The 18,653-nt window shown below is 35.3% G+C and overlaps 1 protein-coding gene and 1 non-coding gene across 2 annotated transcripts; both read right to left on the bottom strand.

The window, feature by feature from the left end:
• Positions 1 to 5,677: 5,677 nt before the first annotated feature.
• Positions 5,678 to 6,490, bottom strand: LOC113308537. Its single transcript, XM_026556996.1, has one exon. It carries the CDS (start codon positions 6,385 to 6,387, stop codon positions 5,935 to 5,937), a length of 453 nt encoding a protein of 150 aa, XP_026412781.1. The 5' UTR covers positions 6,388 to 6,490; the 3' UTR covers positions 5,678 to 5,934.
• A 4,450-nt stretch (positions 6,491 to 10,940) lies between these two features.
• TRNAQ-UUG lies at positions 10,941 to 11,012 on the bottom strand. The gene has a single exon. It is a non-coding gene; the product is annotated as a tRNA-Gln (tRNA).
• Positions 11,013 to 18,653: the final 7,641 nt, after the last annotated feature.

Here is an 18,653-nt window from a genome sequence, read left to right on the forward strand (position 1 = left end):
TGATGATCTTCCTTCCCAACCTCCATCACCAACGCTTGCCGCTTTTTCGTATCCTAGTAGTCAAAGAGATTTATTATTGGCTATATCTCCATAAGAAGAGATTATCACAATTCCAGTTACTTCTGAAGGTCTCGATCAGACTAATCCATATTGAGGGATACAAGCTACACCACAGCAATATCAGGGCAAGTTGAACGATCATGACTATCTAGTACAAAGGTTAAAGGTACTACACTTGCAAGAGATGAATAAGTCGAGGCATAACATGATGCTGGACATACCTACTCAAGTTTTTATACCCATGGTGGTGGTCATGGCGGTGCATCTCCCACTCTTGATGGTGGAGGTCCTCTTTTCGGTGGTGAAGGTTCAACTCGTGAAGTCAAAGAAGTTAGAGAATTCGTGGAAGTTAACGAAGACAACCCTTTACCCTAAATATTATGCAAGAGACTCAACTAGCACGTATTGATGGAGGCTTTAACATGGAAACAACACAACTATAAATAGCTAGGACTGACTTGAATATTGAAGCAGATCAACTACAAATTTCTATTGGTGGCTTGAACATTGAAGCTACTCAGTGATGTATTTTTTAAACCCCAATTACCTCAAAGAATCAAAATTTTACCCATTTCAAGATTGCTATCGTGTACCCCGACGCATAAATGATGCCCCTCGGGTTACTTTTCAAGGTTATGGAGATAATTCTCTTAATTCTACTCAACCACATATTGAGACTCAAACTGGTGAGTTCTCTGGCTGTTGAACACCACTCTTGATCCCGAAAACCTAGCGAGATGCATATTTAATTACATCAACTATCGCATCTTTTATCGATTTCTTTAACTTGTTGTGCGTTCATCGTTTCATTGTCCAGTATAAGAATCTTATGCTTGTCCCGATTGTTGGAAAATTTCTCCACAAAAATATGACTTTTTTGAAGCTCCTCATGCACGATCTCTCGATTAAATTATCTTTATTTTTTTGTTATACTTTTCTTCTCTGTAAACTCAAGCCGTATTAAAACCAGAATCCACATTACATTATAAAAAACAATAATTCAAAATGATACTATGAGAAGTATAAAGAAGCTGTAAGCTAAATTGTACGAGAGATTTAATATTTATAAAGAATTGATTTACAACTATTGGATTGCAAACTCTGAGCGATATGTGCGATTGAGTCTCTACCGACCAATCAAGTCTCTACAGATCGATAGAGACTCTGCCTCGCATGGCAAGCTGGTGAAATTGGCATTTTGCCATATGAATTTGCCATTTAGGCATACCCACAACGACATTGCTTGATGGGCTTAACTATGTCAAATGTTAACTTTCTTGGATATCTAAGCCTTCGGGCTTCGGCTCATAGTTTCTCGCTCTCAACAAGGCATGAAGGTAACTAAACTACTCTGGAAGCAAAAAATCACGCTACATCCAACGGAAAAAAACTGAAAGAATATTCATAGAACCGCTTTGGGAACCGTCAAGAGTCCAGCTTCGTGGATGCATTTTGGGGGAGGGGACGCCTTGTCTGATCCTAGAATACCAAGTGGATATCCGACTGTGTATAAATAAGATCCCATTGTGCAGATAACTAGATATATTGACGTGAGAGAGGGCATCCAAGGCGTTATCAGTAACAACAAATCTATATCAACCAATGAAGTGTTAGTTTTGTTGGGTGTGATATTATTCCGTGTCTGTCTGTTTCATTTTTTTTTCACATCTCAAGAAAAGATAAAGATGTCGACATTTTGCACTCTGACGGACCGGGGGACTTTTTTTGAAATCGTTTTGTAAAGTAGAAAGTCACAACAATATATGCCCATAATTGCTAATGACTTTTCAAACACGTCACTATTATATCCAATTCACTGCAACGTATATCTACTGACTCACCATTTAATAGGATTATCCCGCACAACAAGAAATTAGCCGAATTAATCACAAACTTTTACCACCTAACATAAACCGGTCAGAATGATAGAAAAACGCCACTTTATCCATACCAGTGAAATTGGTTTATTTCTGATCTTGAATATTTTTGATAAGGGTCCGGATCATGGGACTCATACTTTTGTCGCATGGGTTAGACAAAATTTTGTAACCGTTCACTTCTGGTCATCCAATGGCTAATAGTTGTGATGAGGTGGCATCATTTAGTATAGAAACTCATACGGCTAAAACAAGCCGAGCCGATAGTCAAACATTTTACTCCAAAAATTTCTAGCGGTTTTGGGGATCTTGTAATCTTCTTCTTCCCACTTCTTCGTCATAATTCTTGGGGTTCTTTCCTCTCCTTACGTTTTTTCCTAATCCCTCTACCAAAATAAATTTGACTGAGTTTACATGTGACACCGATTACAAAAGTACACCAAATCAAGAACAATCTACCAGCTGAGGTCATAATTATAAATTCCATTTTTTCTCAATATAAGAAGGAAAACCGAGACGAAGAAAATGAAGCGGAAAAACAAGCACCTCCTGAATGAAAATAGTTACACTTAGATGTTTAAGAGTTTCTTTTTTTTTTTTTACTAGGACAGACTCAAACGAATTTTATTTTTTTTAAGCAACTCAAACGAAGATGAAAGGAAGAGAGAGACATGTTTTAAGTTATGTTTTTTTTTTATCGTGTTAGTCTTTGTTATCGGCTCGTCTTGGTTTGAGCCGCATAGGTTTTTATACTAAGCAGTGCAACCTCATCAACATTAACAGTCGTTCGATGAACAGATATGGACGGTTACAAAGTTTTATCTAATTCATGCGTCAAAAGTATGAGTCCCATGGTCCTGACCCTTTTGATAATCTAAATATTTCACGTTCAGTTTTATGTTCAAGAATGATTAGAGTACACCAGAAATTGCATGAGCTCTATCACAACTTATAAACTTGTGGAGATTTGTTTTTGAATAAATCAGTACTGTAATAGATATCCTACAGGTACATCATCACAATGAACTAAACATGATTTAGATTTGTTATCCATTTCATTATGGGAAAAGAAAGTAACCAATGAATGAAGAATGTTGACCTTATACCTGGAATGTCCGAATAAACCATAACAATTTCACCTCTAAAGTTAAAAATTTTCCCTATATTTATAAGAAATGATTCCAAACAAAGCCTACTTTTTTTTAATGGGCAAGTCATTTTCCTAGCTTCTTCATAATCTAATCAAGTTTGTGTTGAACCACATGCATGACATGTGCTAATTTTGCTTTTTAGGAGAAATCTAAATCTTAAGATCCCTAATTTCTGATTACAAAGCATAATGCATATTAGATTATTGTGCTAAACAAACTTAAATACTGATAATGTTGTAAGCTATGGTGTAAGCTAATCTGTCATGGCTCCCATATTGTATAAAGTCTTTGTTCAATTGTTCTTTATAAGCTGTTTACAAACAGGGGAACAACAGCTTATTTGGTTGGCTAATGAAACACGCGACGACGGCGAATAATTAGATTACTTAATATGTTAAGTATGAGGATTAGGATTGAATTAACAGCACAATGCAGTGTATTTGAGTTACCCGTACTCTACTGTTTAGCATTTATTTATTTCGGGTACACCAGAGAATTGGACCACCAGAAAAATCACTGGAAAGCCATTTTTTTAATTAGATTTACATCAGAAAAACAATCATATGCACCATGTTACATGTAAAATATACGGCGCCGCGAGTAAAGTTTGGCAGCTCGGAATATTTGACTGGAAGTTTTCTGTTTTCACATGACCGTTTCGTGGAAGACGAAGCATATTCTTGAACCAATCCTACTCTTGATCGATGAGAACGACTGTCAGATGAAAAAAGAAGTGGTGAACAGATTTGAATGACGAACACAGAAAAATATTTATGGTCGTATTGCGTGTGCCAAAATATGAGCTCGTGCACTTTTATTGGCGCAATGTCCCAAATATTTGATTTTGTCAATGTACAGAATTTAAGTCAATGGTCTTTGTAGCTTACATTGCTGGTTTTTTGCTAATATGATGCAATAAATCTTGATTATCAATAAGGATGATTTCGTCGAAAAACATTGAGAACCAAAATACCATTCAAGATGCATGCGTCCTGCGATGGAAATGGTAGGCATTTCGGTGAAAAAGAAAAGTGAAGGAATTTTTTGATCGCGGGATACATACAAACGCAAAATGTGACTAAACTACATGTTAGCAATACTAATACATCCATTATCCACACTACTTAAATTCAAATGGCTTCGGCTTGAAACACAAAATATGGGACACGCAACGCAGCCCATTGGCCACTTAATCAATTAGTTGGAAATGTTCATAGAATCATAATCGTACAATTTACATAACGAATATAATTACGAGTAAAAAACCGTGCCAACAAGGAAGAAAGAAAGAAGAGATTACGCGTTAGGAGCAAGACTGCTAATAGGGGTACCAAATTGATGGGGGTGTATCAACTCAAAGGCAAAGATTATTTTGTCCTATATGTATTTTGGAAACATTCCCAAATAATTTGATATCCCTATTAGCAATCTTGGTTAGGAGGCTGTTTTGTTATTCTTGTTGCGTCAGTTGACATCTGGGGTCATGAGCTTTCATTGGTTCAACTCAAATGCTTCATTTTGCCAATGAATACAATCAGTGCTCCAATAGTAAGGCCGGTGACTTTGATGACTTTTGCAGCATACCGCGTTTTTGTTTCCCTGTATAATGAAAGCAAGGCATTTAATGGGAAAGACTGGGTCACAAAGAAAGCTTAAGTCACTTGAAATTTATTAGGTGGAAGATTATAATGTCACTATTAAGTTGTTTAACCACATGGGCAGTTGGATTTTGAGGGCCTCCTGAAGGACTTGTTCGGACTAGGGACCCCTTGGCACGATATGCTGCTCAAAAATCCTAGAATTCACATTAATCCCGCTAATTTCACGTTTCAAATCCTATCTCCCCATAAGTTTTCCTGGGATTTCTGCCAAGGCTAGCCAGCCTCAACTCAATTGAATACAATTTTCTATAGACTCAACTGAAATCAGCACCGAAAAAAGAAAGTAATAAAGAAGAGTTTACGCGTAACTTATGTTGCGTGAGCTGAACTCTAGAGTCATCAACTTTTCATTTTGTCAACTACCAATACCAATCAATCCTGTTTCAAGATATTCAAGGAGGTCATCTAGTAAATGATGCAACTACAGTCTACATCTACACATACAAGTTGTATTAGGAGGGCCTAAATAAGGCAATCCAAAATACTCTGTTGACTGTCATATCACAACTTTTTAGATGACAGATAACAGATGGGATGGCTTCCTTCTTGAGCTGTATTTCAGTCTGCTCTGTGATTGACAGTACAAATTTATGCTGATGGTAATTTTTTAAAAATAAACCGCTTAGAATCATGTGAATAATATTTCAGTTCAGTAAAATGTTGTGAACTGACAAGGATATTTCCCGGCGATTCCAGTTCTTTACTCTGAAACTGTAGTCTAATCCGGCGGTTACTGAAGTTTTTTTAAAAAATTCCGGCAAGGGATTGTATTTTGAATAGTCATTTTCAAAACCTCAAAGTCAAAAAAGAACTTAATTATCAAGCTTTCAACTTTATTCTACTACCAAAATTTTCATTTCAAACCCCACATTCGCAGAATTGATAGAAAGAGAAGTTCATCAGTAGTACAGACTACAGAGTACTACAGTAACACGCAAAACCAAAATCTTAATAATTCCAAATTTTTCCAATAAATTACTATATTTCCCCGAAAATTACATTAACCCCAAAATAAAAATAAAAAATCAGCGCATAATTAAAATTTTAAACTACTAACTAATAATAATATAATAATTACTTCAAAAATTCCAATTTTTTCTGTGATAATCTTAAGTTAATAATAATAATAAGTTAGGTTTAGATCCATAATAATACGATCGGCTTGATCAGATATTTAGATTCAGATTAATCTTCAAAACCAGTTTTCTCCCAAATAGCATTTCTAACTCTACTCAAATCTCTACCTTTAAGAGTTCTTCCAATTCCTTCATGAACAGAAAATGAAGCAGCACAAATTCTTGTTCTCGCAAACTGTTTCGCTAAAAACTCATGAGGAGGTATTCTCTTATTACCACAATCTTCATCATCCTCGTCAGATTCATCATCATCATATACTTGTTCTCTCCTCTGTTCTTGTCTTAATATCTTCGCCCAATCTGGTACATTCACTGGCAACGATCCAGTTTTTGGAGTCGTACTCAAATGATGATGATCGATAGTCTTTCTCAATGATTTTTGACTGCGAATCGGTTTCTTGAATTGATTCTGATGATGATGATCAGATGAAATATGGTGCTGATGATGATGGTTTGATGAACTCCAGATATCCGATTCATCGAATTCAAACATGGTCGCCATTGTTACAGATTTGAATCCTTTTGATCGAATCAAACAGTATAGAAATTGAAACTCTTTTTTTTTAACTGGTTTTGTTTTTGCTGTGATGCTTCACTTTTGCCCCGTTCTTGTTCTGCTTTTATAAAGACGGAAATGGATAAGGTTTCACCATTTTTCTTAGATTATTACAGTTTTACCCTTGAATTATTAAATGATTTCTGTGTAGATATTTATTTTATATTCCTTTTCAAGTTACGACATTATTACTTTTTTTGTCCTCTTATATTTCGAGGGAATTTTGACTACGTTTCGACGTAGCTTCTTTGGATATACACCTTAAATCTTTAGGGTTGGAGGTCGGGTGGATATGGGAGAGTCCTATAACCATACACGTAACACAAAACACTAAAACCCTACCGAACAGTACCGGATAGTTGGCGGATAATTGTACACCACCAAACAGACCCAGGCAAAAATGGACCACACAGTGTTTGAGTTCGGTCTGCTGCCCAAATGTCTAATTGGTTTGGTTTTTTCGTAGCTTCAAGCCAACAATGCAGTTAGCTGGTAAGATCACGTTTAATACGATCGTGTTGAAAGGTCATCTTGCTTGATTTGTAAATATCAGTTCTAACTTTAAATATGCCATTTCAGTTGTTACCATTGCTTGGACCTAGCATTGGCATTGCAACATACAAATAGGCATCAAGTTTATAACGTGCTTCCATTTTAGGCTAATGATGGTGCGGTCATCATATTTATAGATTTATTTGGGTCAACAGTTTCCTTTTAAGATTGGTGTCTTCTAATGGGGCAAGGTCAAAATAAAATTTTGACTAGAGAAAGTCTTCTGCATTGGGAAATAAGTTCTCAGGGATGCATTTCATGTTTTGTTGATGAGTTAGGCCGGCATGTTTTTACTGCCCTCTAACTCTCAAGGTACTTCTTGAAGACTTTAAATTGCCATTTTGTGTTTCTTTTGGATATTATAACAACTGTAAATTGCTGTCTTGGAACCGTATGAATATTATTTCTTCAGTTTATATTTGGAATATAGTTCCTGCTGTTATTTTCTGGGTTATTTAGATTAGAAGAAGAAAAGAAAAAGAAAATGAGGAAAAACTGAATAAATAAAAATGTGATCAAGTATCGTACTTATTCCGGTGCTTTACTATCTAAAATTTATAAGATATCTCTTATCATTAAAATTTTGAAAATATTTTTATTTCTTATCATCAAAATTTCGAAAATATCTCATTTTCAATGATAACTGTTGTATCGATCAATATTTATACATTCCATTAATTAGTGGTTCTATCACTTGTATCCTGTCTTTCCGGTAAATAAAATCTTTCTGCCATGCATAAAAAGAAAAGTTTCTGTATAACATCCCAAAATCAAAAATATTAAGATAAAAACATATATAGTTAATACTTCCTCCGTCCCTAACAAGATGACCTACTTGGTTTTAAACTTTGTCCCATAAATAGATGATTTATTTCACTAATCAAGGAATATTTCTAAAACTACCCTTTTAATTGATTATTTTTTCTATAAGAAATATGTATAATTTGATAGTCATGTTTATATTCGTTGCGTAGGTGTTTTAAAATGCTGTTCAACGGTATAAAGTTTATAAAAAACCGTGGTATAGTTTAACAGATAAATCGTTTCTAAATTTTACTAATTATTGCCCATAAGGGCATAATTGTAAAAAATAATTAAATATACTCAATTTTCCTCCTTGCCTTAAAATTTGTGCAAACTACAATTAGATCATCTTATTAAGGAAGGAAGGAGTATTATTTTTTATGTGCAAAATAAGCATTTACAATGCAAAAGACTAATTGTGCAACCTCTAGTTCCAAATGGTATTTATACATAAATTCACATAAAAACTTTAAAAATTAGATTTTTCATTTTCGTTTTAGCCACACTACTAGTGATAACTCATTTGGATTAGTTAAAAGTCCAAGGTCGAACCGTCCAAAGCTCAGCCCTAGTCCAATTAGAAGACGCAATCCACGTGTAGGAAAGCATACAAAATGGAAGTATTATTGGTGTACATAGCAACAAAAATGAGAGAGTCCTATATACGATTGCCTCTGATTGGAAGAGAACTGAACGAGGATAAAATGGTAAACAACACAAGAAAACAAACTCCTTTTTTCATTCTGGATTTAACTTTGTCGGGACATGTATTTCACCTGGTTCTAGAAATCAGAGTGGTGAACAGTGGTCCCTATTTAGGCGTTCGAGATGATGCCATCTGTATACATTCATGAATCTCTTCCACGTGTTTGATGTATACGGTAGGGAGCATGACCGGCACGTGAAGTAGGGCCCTCACTCGGATCTAGTGAACTGTGAGAAAAAACTCTTTGGACAGCTGTTTATTATTATTTGCCTGCTTCGGTTTCTTTCAGATGCGACAACCAAAATGTTTACACCCTTCTTTCAAGTCTCATTCATGGAAGAGATTATCAAGTACTCATAATTAGGGATTTTGCTAATGCTAAATCCAAGATACCTATTGGGTATATTTTCATCCATAGCTCTCCCGGTCTAGATTAAGTTACGTCTCCAAAATCATCTTCCGTGTTTTGGTTTTTCTAAGCGGACGAGCGTATTCAAATTTAAAGTTCGATGAAAAAGTTACCATATAATAAAAGTTTACATCAGTGATCCGAGTTTAAAATTCATCGGCACTAGATTGCTTTCTGTATTGTTGAACATGATGATTTCATGTGAGACTAATTATCATCCGAATGGGTTCCTACTGAAATGAGGCTTAGTTAACTATCGTAAGCATGACAGTCGTCAATCATATTTCTCTGGCACACAGGATTTGGAAACGAATATGCTTGTTCATGGGACTAGGTAAAATGAAGCAGATAAATAAAAATGAAGGGGGACATAAACCTAGATTAAATTCGTGGTGAGGTAATTCACTGCCACATGTGGGTTTCATAAGTAAGTGCGGAAATCAATCTCAAAAGAATGTTTAAACATGTTTAATTAGTGGAGGTTAAGGTGATAAGTAAGATAAGATTCTATAAAAAGCAAATGTTGCAATTTTATACTACATTGCACAAGTTTTGAGTCATTTTGTGAATGTTTCTATGAGAAATCTTTTGTTGTTACTAGTTTATTTGTACTAATTTACAACCGTTATATTCGAAGTAATTGGTGTATTTTGTTGGATAATATAGCTTAATGATGGCTTTTATCTTATCATAAATTACATAAAATCTTGTAATAATCCATCACAAATTGAGCATTTTTGGATCAACTCATTTTTGTATAAATATTGGTTATTGCTCTTGTTAAGAATCGAAACCACCATTATATTATTCATGAACCTCAATAATGTAGTTTATTTTTTAATGATTTTCTAATACATGAGATATAAAGTATTATGCTATGATCTATCCATTAGAAAGTTTTAAAAGAGAGCAATCATACACATGGTTTTCATCTCCCTTAGTTAACAGATTTTGTACGCAGAAATTAGGATGTTGACAAATTTCGAAATATTACTCTGTAATTACTCACTCCCCCTATAGGAGTTTAAAACGGAGTATGTGCTCGCTCATTTCATTATGGTAAGTGTCTGTTAAAACGTAATCATCTTGATTACTGTTTCGAGTCTCATTCAAGATTTCTAGTCAAAGAATCAAAAGAGCTTACATAAGCAACAACTCCCCATCACACATGAAAGTGAACCTACATTGATTAGAGCAACAAAACAACGCTAGCTAACCCACTTGTTAATTACACCTTGGATGACACGTTTAAACTTTAGTTGGTCATTCTTAAACTAGACAATTACCAAATCTATGGGTTTCTCTCTAAATTGGAATACCTAATTACATAGATAAGTTACTTAATATATCTTTAGATGAAGAGGTAACCATAAATGGCCAATAATTGTAGGTTAATGTTAGACAAACAAAACAAATGTATATCTTTCTTTGGCCAAGATAGTGATAGAAGAACGAATGAAAACTTGTATAATGAGTTACAATGTATTTTTCAATCTTCTTTTGTTGATTTTTTTTTTGGAAAGAAAGAAACCATTGAAGCTTATCCTGTCATGATCTTATCATCTTTCTTATCTTTTTACACTGAATGTACTGCTGCTAGTACTAACTACTAAGTAGTAAGTACTAACCACTCTCTTGATGAGGTCGATCATCATAAAAATAAAGTTGTAGGGTCCAAGTATTGGTGGTTTTGATTATGTGTCATCATCTGCTTGTATATTTTTTTTTTGATTTTTATTGGTATGATAAACTTGAGTTTATGGGCAATCCAAAAACAAGGAAGACAAGTTTATCTAGTTGAGAATGGGTTATGGTGTTTTATATATTGAATGGTGGTTCCCCCCATGCAGAAAAAAAATGTATATATACAAATACTATGAACTGATTCAACTGAACAAAAACAACTACTGGGGAGATATATTTATCAGATCAGAAGAAGATAAGACTATTATCAGTAAAAACTACAACAACTAGAGTTGACATTTTTGACAAAGTGATTTTTTTTTCCCTTAAAAAAAAAAAAGAAAAAGGTCCTACCGGGAGTCGAACCCAGGTCGCAGGATTCAAAGTCCTGAGTGCTAACCACTACACCATAGAACCGGCTGTTGTCTATTATCTCTACCGTTTACCTGGAGAAATCTTGGCTCATCTTGGCCTTTCTATTTCCGTCCCTCATGTCACCCTGTGCACTGGGTGGGGATTGAGGGGCATATGTTTGGCCGCGATTAGGATCAGGCTTGGTGTAAGGCAGATTATAGCAAACATCCGTTAAGGGAGGCCATTACTTATGGTGGCTATGCTTTTGGTCATAATTGCTATTGGTTAATGGAAAACACTATCCATGATACAAATAAACATCCGAAGAAATATAAGAGAAGAGACATAAGATAAACACACGACCACAACACAAGAATACGTGGTTCACCTTTACAGATTACATTCACGGTCAACGCCACCAAAAAATCTATTAAATACAGTTAACAAGACGTACTCAAAAACACAATCGAAGAAACCATATAAACCAACTCTCTAACCATTCTTATAACCAGTCTCATGTCTTCTTTTCTACACCTTATTCACAGCTGCTATTAACAGAGGAGAAACATGAAAATTCTAAAAACTTGGTTTAGGGCAAATCCCCAAACCCTAAATACTAGAACACCAAAATCCTCTCTCTACAAGTTTTTCTCTCACACCGTTATTGACCTTCACGGTAGCACTCGACACTCCCTAACAAAGAGACCAAATTCCTAAGCACAAGGATTTACCACTCTTTTAGTCTTCAAACCTACAATTTCAGTCATATATATATATAGAGAATACAAACTTTGCCACCTAGTATTAATATCCTATTAGGAAACTAAACTCTTTCCTAATATATTTCATACTCCAATCAGGTAATCGACCTCAATGTGGAAACAAATTTAAAACAAAAAACACAACGGTTTTCCTAACAGTTCAAGAATGAGACCTAAGGATTGTATTTTGTAACCACAACAAACAAAGACTGGAGGCAATAAAAACTATGTTCTCATCTTAGAAAAAAAAAGTTTTTTCCTTTTGTATAGTGTTCCCTGCACTTATTGTGGGGGAATGGATGGATTGCAAGGTTTTGTTATTGTCTTGTTATTTAATATCATTGTTCTTGAAAAAGCGGGGGTCTAACAACACCACCCAATATACTTTCTAGAGAATCAACTAGACAGTCAGACTCAATCTAGGTAAAAGTATCTCAAGGAGTTAATATCTCTCTTGTTTTGATTTACTCAAGCTAATAGAAATCAGCGAGTCCTAATCAAACACAAGGAATAACTTGGACGGTACCAAAGACCAATATCCAAGGATCAATCAATGACAATCAAACAACCATGTAGGATCAGAATCTCGCAACGACAATGTTTCAGCGAAATTATCAATGACATAACACAACAGCGTCGCAGAACAATTTCAGAAATAATAAAATAAATGATGTTAGCAAAGATCACGAGAAAGATATGATAGTTCTGCGAAAATTAGAGAGTTTGCTAAATTAACATTTGTAAGATTGCGAGAATGTCACAAACTATACCCGAAAATAAAGGACAGATTAGCTGTCATCCACTATGTATTTCTTTATAAATAGTCGTTCGAGTTTTAACGAAGGAGAGAGATCTTTTTGGGTAAGAAACAAGTAAATAGGAGAGAGAAAGTTCATAGCAGATATCATTCTTGATTTCTTTATCTTTTCTTGTAAGAACATTCAAAGATTTATCAATAAAACTAAGAGTGTAAACCTAAAAATGAGTTGATCAACAATGAAATCATATGAGGGGTGTAGTGTTGGATTTCCTGCAACTACATAATGGCGCTAGAAACAGGGACTGAAGATCGAAAGTTGAAGATTGTTGTTGAAGATATTCAAATCAAGAAAGTAATTAAATAAAATCAATGAATCGGTTAGAAGAAAGATGAATAGAATTAATGTAGATGACAAAAGATTGGAGTGTAATATGATAACAAAAACGATGATTAATGAATTCCATGAAAACATCAAAGGAAGAACACATAAATGAAATTTTGAAGGATGGAAAGTTATGGCGGTAGAAAAGACATCACCCTTGAAAGATTGGGAAAAGCAAAAAATTACATTCATGGCGGAAGAAATACCAAAAGAAAATTTGAACCACACATCTCCATTGGTTGTGACAGTGCCAATTATGCGAAAAATGAGGGAGACAACGACAAAATCCACAGGAGAATGGATATTGAACAGAACTTTAATCGATATAGGAAGTTCAGTGGATATAATATTTTATCACGCATTCCGGGGAATGGGATTTAAAGATGAAGAAATGTCCAGTTCAACATATTTTGTTCATGGCTTTGGAAAATCCATAAAAAAACCTAAAGGAGAGATAGTGGTACGAATTCCACTTGGAGAAATCGAAACACATGTAACGTTGTGAGTGGTGGATATGGAATCACCATATAATATGTTATTAGGAAGACCATGGATACATGCGATAAAAGTTGTGGTATCAACGTTGCATCAATATATTAAATTACCCACACCAAATGGAATAGGTGAAATCAGAGGAGATGTTGACAATGCGAAATTATGTCATCAGATTGAAGTAAAGCATTATGAAGGACAAGCAAAAAAGAAACAATTTCGCAGAAAGTTGGCAAAGGAAGCAAAGAAAGAAGAAGAATTTAGAGTATATATGATAAGGGCAAAAGAAGGCAAAGGAATACCCAGCGAAATTTCGGAAGAAGGAGAAGGACCTATGAAAATGATAAAAGAACCAACACCAATGGGAAAACCTAAACCCACTTACACTGGCGCAGAACCAACAAAAGAAATAAACGTTGGGACTATAGAAGAACCTCTAGTATTGAGAATTGGAACAAAAATGGATATGGAAGAAGAAGAAAGAACTGTTAACTTGTTGCGAGAATATAAAGATGTTTTCGCAGGAAACATGGATGAGATACCAGGAATAGATCCATCAATTTCATGCCACAAGTTGGAGATTAACAAAAATGTGAGACCATTTAAACAGAGAATAAGAAAAATTGCAACAACTTATCATTCCCAAATAGAAGAAGAATTACAGAAAATGCTTGAGGCGGGAATCATAAGAGAAGCTAAATACCCAGAATGGATAGCGAATATGGTCATTGTACCAAATAAAAACAAAGGAAACAGGATTTGCATAGATTTCACTGATTTAAACAAAGCTTGCCCCAAAGATAGTTTTCCGTTACCAGATATTCCTCAAATGGTGGAATCCGCAGCGGGAAATGATAGGGTATCATCTATAGATGGATACAAAGGGTATAACCAAATCCCTCTCGCTGAAGAAGATCAAGAACATACTGCTTTCTTTGCCCCTAGAGATTTATATTGTTACACGAAAATGCCATTTGGTTTGCGAAACGCAAGAGCGACATACCAAATAATGGTAGAGAAGGTGTTCGCAAAATGGATACACAAAATATTAGAAGTATACGTGGATGACAAGTTAGTAAAGAGTAAAGAAGCTAAATACCAGTACAAGACCTGAGGGAGATTTTTGAACAAATGCGGCAGTATAACATTAAATTGAATCCTGAGAAGTGTACTATTGGAGTTGCATCGGGAAATTTTTTAGGCTAAATTGTATCAAAAGAAGGAATACAGGTTGATCCAGAAAAAGTGCAAGCAGTTCGTGACATGCCAACACTAGCAACAATAAAAGATGTACAGAAGTTGAATGGGATTCTAGCTTCGCTGGGGAGATTCATTTCGCGATCATCAGACAAATGCAAATATTTTTTCGATATACTCAAGAAGGGTGCGAAATTTAAATGGACTGATGAATGTGAAAAAGCTTTTCAAGGAATCAAAGAACATTTTATGAATACAACTATTTTACAAAAAGCATAATCAGGAGAAGAATTATTGATCTATCTTGCGACGACGTTGCATGCATTAAGTGTTGTGTTATTGCGAGTAGACGCAGGAGTGGAGAAACCCATTTATTACATTAACAAAACTTTTAATACTGCTAAGAAGAATTACTCAAAGATTGAAAAGTTAATCTTAGCATTAGTTTATGCATCATTTAAGCTCCGCATATACTTTCAAGCACACAAGATAAAAAGGTATTAACCAAAGTACCAATTGAATCAGTGATGAAGAATTCTAAAAGATCAGGAAGAGTGGAGAGATGGAATGCACAAGTAGGCCACTTTGATATTAAATATGAAATTTTGTCTTCACCAAAATCACAAGTTGTTGCAGATTTCTTGGCAGAATTTCCTTTAGAAGAAGATGAAGCAGTAGAAGAAATGATGGATGTAGAAGAAGAACATGGAGATCCAAAAGATTTATTAACAGAACCAAATATATGGGAGATATTGGTAGATGGATCATCAAATGGAGAAGGAAATGGAGTTGGAATTGTTTTAATTTCGCCAGAAGGAATAAAAATGGCTTTTTCATTCAGATAGGAATTTGCATCCACTAATAATGAAACAGAATATGAAGCTGTGATACATGCCTTAAAATTCGCAATAGAAATGAAACTAGAAAATTCCAGGATCACTAGTGATTCACAGCTAGTTACTCGCCAAATAAAGGGAGAGTATACTACAAATAAACCATCCTTGAAGAAATACAAGAAGCTGGTTGAAGAATTGTCAGCGAAAATCCCAAAAATAAAATGGAGGCACATTTCAAGAAAAGATAACAGACTCGCAGATGCTTTTGCTTTCATCTCAAGCATGATGACAGATCCAACTGCGAGATGCATAAAAATACAAACACTTCTGTCACCATCAATCAATAAAGAAGAAGAAGACGTGGACGTGATGATAATAGACAATGAAGAAGAAGAACAAATGAAAAATATCGCAGATTGGAGAATGGAACTTTATGCATATTTGGCGAAAGGAGAAACACCAAGAAATAGATTGGAAACACACAAGTTAAAAAGTCGTGCGACGAATTATGAATTAAGAGATGGGTTGCTATACCGAAAATCCTTTAATGGACCATCACTCAGATGTTTGACACGAGAGGAAGGAGAGAAGGTGTTAAAAATGTTACATAGTGGGGATGCTGGCAATCATAGTGGAGGAAGATCTTTGGCACATAGAGCAAAAATGCAAGGTTATTACTGGCCATATATGCATGAAGATGCAAAACAAATATCAAGACGTTGCGAAGATTTTCAGCGGCACGGAAAGAAAATACATGCACCTGGAGCACCATTGTCATCTTCAACTAGTGTATGGCCTTTTGGGAAGTGGGGATTAGATATTGTGGGGCCATTTTTACCAGGATCTGGACAAAGAAGATACTTAATAGTCGCAACTGATTATTTCACGAAATGGACAGAAGTGAAGGCAGTACAGCATATTCGCGACAAAGATATCTTTACATTCATATTCGAAAACATCATTTGCAGATTCGGAATTCCTGCACAGTTGGTATCTGATAATGGGAAACAATTTGAAGGACAAAATATATAAATGCTACTTAATGCATTCAAGATAAAATGTGGAAAATCTACTCCTTTGTATCCACAAGCTAATGGGCAAGTAGAAGCAATAAACAAAACAATTGCGGATATATTAAATAAGAAATTGGAAGGACATCACAGAGCATGGTGGGAACAAGTACATAATGCAGTATGGGCTTATAATACAACTAGAAGAGAAGCTACTGGAATGTCACCTTTTTGTTTAACATACAGAGTTGAAGCGGTGTTACCAACAGAAGTTGTTATCCCGACAACAAAAAGAGAAGCTTGGGAGAAAAATCTTAGTGCGGGCTTGATTTTAAATAAACTTGATGAATTAGAAGAAATAAGAGAAAAAGATTTACAACATATGGAGAATTATCAGCGAAGATTAGCCAGATAATATAATAAACGTGTCAAAATACGCGAATTTCAACCAGGAGATTTAGTTATGCGAGAAACACCAATATATCAGCGAGAAAATGGTGGAAAATTAGCGAAAAATAGGATGGACCTTACATCATTAAGGAGATAGTTGGAACAACAGCTTATAGATTAATGGATCCAGAAGGAAGAGATGTTGGTCATAGATTAGACAAACCATGGAACAGGTTGTACTTAAAAAGATATTATCTGTAAGAAGCTTTGAGAAGTTATGAATTCTGAAAGAAAATTGCAGGATTACTCATATCAAAAGAAGATCATGATGTGCGAAATTTTCGCAGAGATAATCACAGAACAATGACATAAAAGAAAGGGGCGAACCTTTTATGGCGTACACCCTAGTTCGCGAATAAAATTTCGCAAGAGGCAAATGTAAGACCTAAAGTACGTCATATTAGGGGGTACCTGTTACATGGCTCATGGAAAGGATACACCGCCACCGGAACCTGATTCATGGAGATTTGGGGTCAATAAAGCCCATCCGGGAGAGGCACCTTGGATTTTCAGCTTAAGCATATGACTTGGGTTGGGAGAGTAAGGTAATAAGGACTCTCCCAAGGAGTGAAAATCTGATCAAGGCGCCGAGGTACACGGTTGAGTCAAGAGTTCCAGGGACGTTTGAAGCGTACCTTTCCATTCTTGACAAGTCTTGGCTTATACTACACTCGGCCTGAAGAAAACCCCACTTAGGGTGCAGTCTCGTAACCAGAAGCCCTATAGGTAAAAGGGATAAGAGGATGCGAAAACAACCGGTTGTTGTTAAGACTGGATGGGAGGAGATAACCTTGTATGCTAGAAGTATTCCTCCTTGAAGGGGCAACAAGGGGGGAGATAAGGGCGGCACCCTCCATTTGGGAGCTGAAAAGTGTCTTAAGACGCAAATGTCATGAGTATTTCTATTCGCAAGGATATTAAGGCTTGTCATATTTGTGTAACAATCTTGAAGAGGCAATAATACAAAAGAAAAGGATAAGACGAGATCAATGGGTTTTCGCATGAAAGTGCGAAAACGTCCTGCAATTTCATAGCAAGACGACAATGTCATGGGAATTTATTTTCGCAAGAATATTTAGGCCTGTCATATTCTCGCAACATTCCTGAAGAGGCCATAATACAAAATAAAAAGTTAAGGCAAGATCAATGGGTTTTTGCATGAAAGTGCAAGGACGTCCTGCGATTTTGTCGCAATGACAAGAGGTGGCATAATAAGACCTTTAATTAGGAAGAAAAAATAAGACCATATAATCAAACAAAATATTTATAAGTATTCGTAACAGATTATTTTTTGCAAGAAAGATAATGAGAGGCAAGTATGTGAATCAATACACAAGAAGCATTATCTTTCTCATCAACAAAATATTAAAAGGAAAAGTTGACTCCAAAGTTGGTTGAAAAATGTAACTCGCAAAAGTGATAAAAATAAGACAGTTCAAGAAGACAAAGCTAAATAAGAAGCTCAAGCTTCAGTATTAATTTCAGTAGCAGGAGATAACAGAAATTCTTCGCCAATATTCTTGCAAACCTCTCCTTCATTTCGGTTTTGATCTTCGCCTTGACTAGAATCTTGATTATCGCCAGCAATTACTTCTTCAGGAGAAATTTCTTTCTCATTTTGATTAACACCAGCAGATGCTTCTTTAGAAGGAACCTCTTCTTCATCTTCTAAGAAATTATCCTCTGCACCGCTTTCGTAATCATAATCACATTCAGCAGGACGAGGAACTTCATCATCATCTACTTCTAAAGGATCAATTGATGTAAGAGGAAGAGAGTTGGACAATAAAATGTCATTTACAAGGACTTCAGCCCG

Source organism: Papaver somniferum, chromosome 9 (genome assembly GCF_003573695.1).
Source record: "Papaver somniferum cultivar HN1 chromosome 9, ASM357369v1, whole genome shotgun sequence".
Classification (NCBI taxonomy): Eukaryota; Viridiplantae; Streptophyta; class Magnoliopsida; order Ranunculales; family Papaveraceae; genus Papaver; species Papaver somniferum.

What these genes read in the sequence shown, in the direction of transcription:
- LOC113308537 (XM_026556996.1), bottom strand. Translation starts at nt 6,387, where the DNA reads ATGGCGACCATGTTTGAATTCGATGAATCGGATATCTGGAGTTCATCA.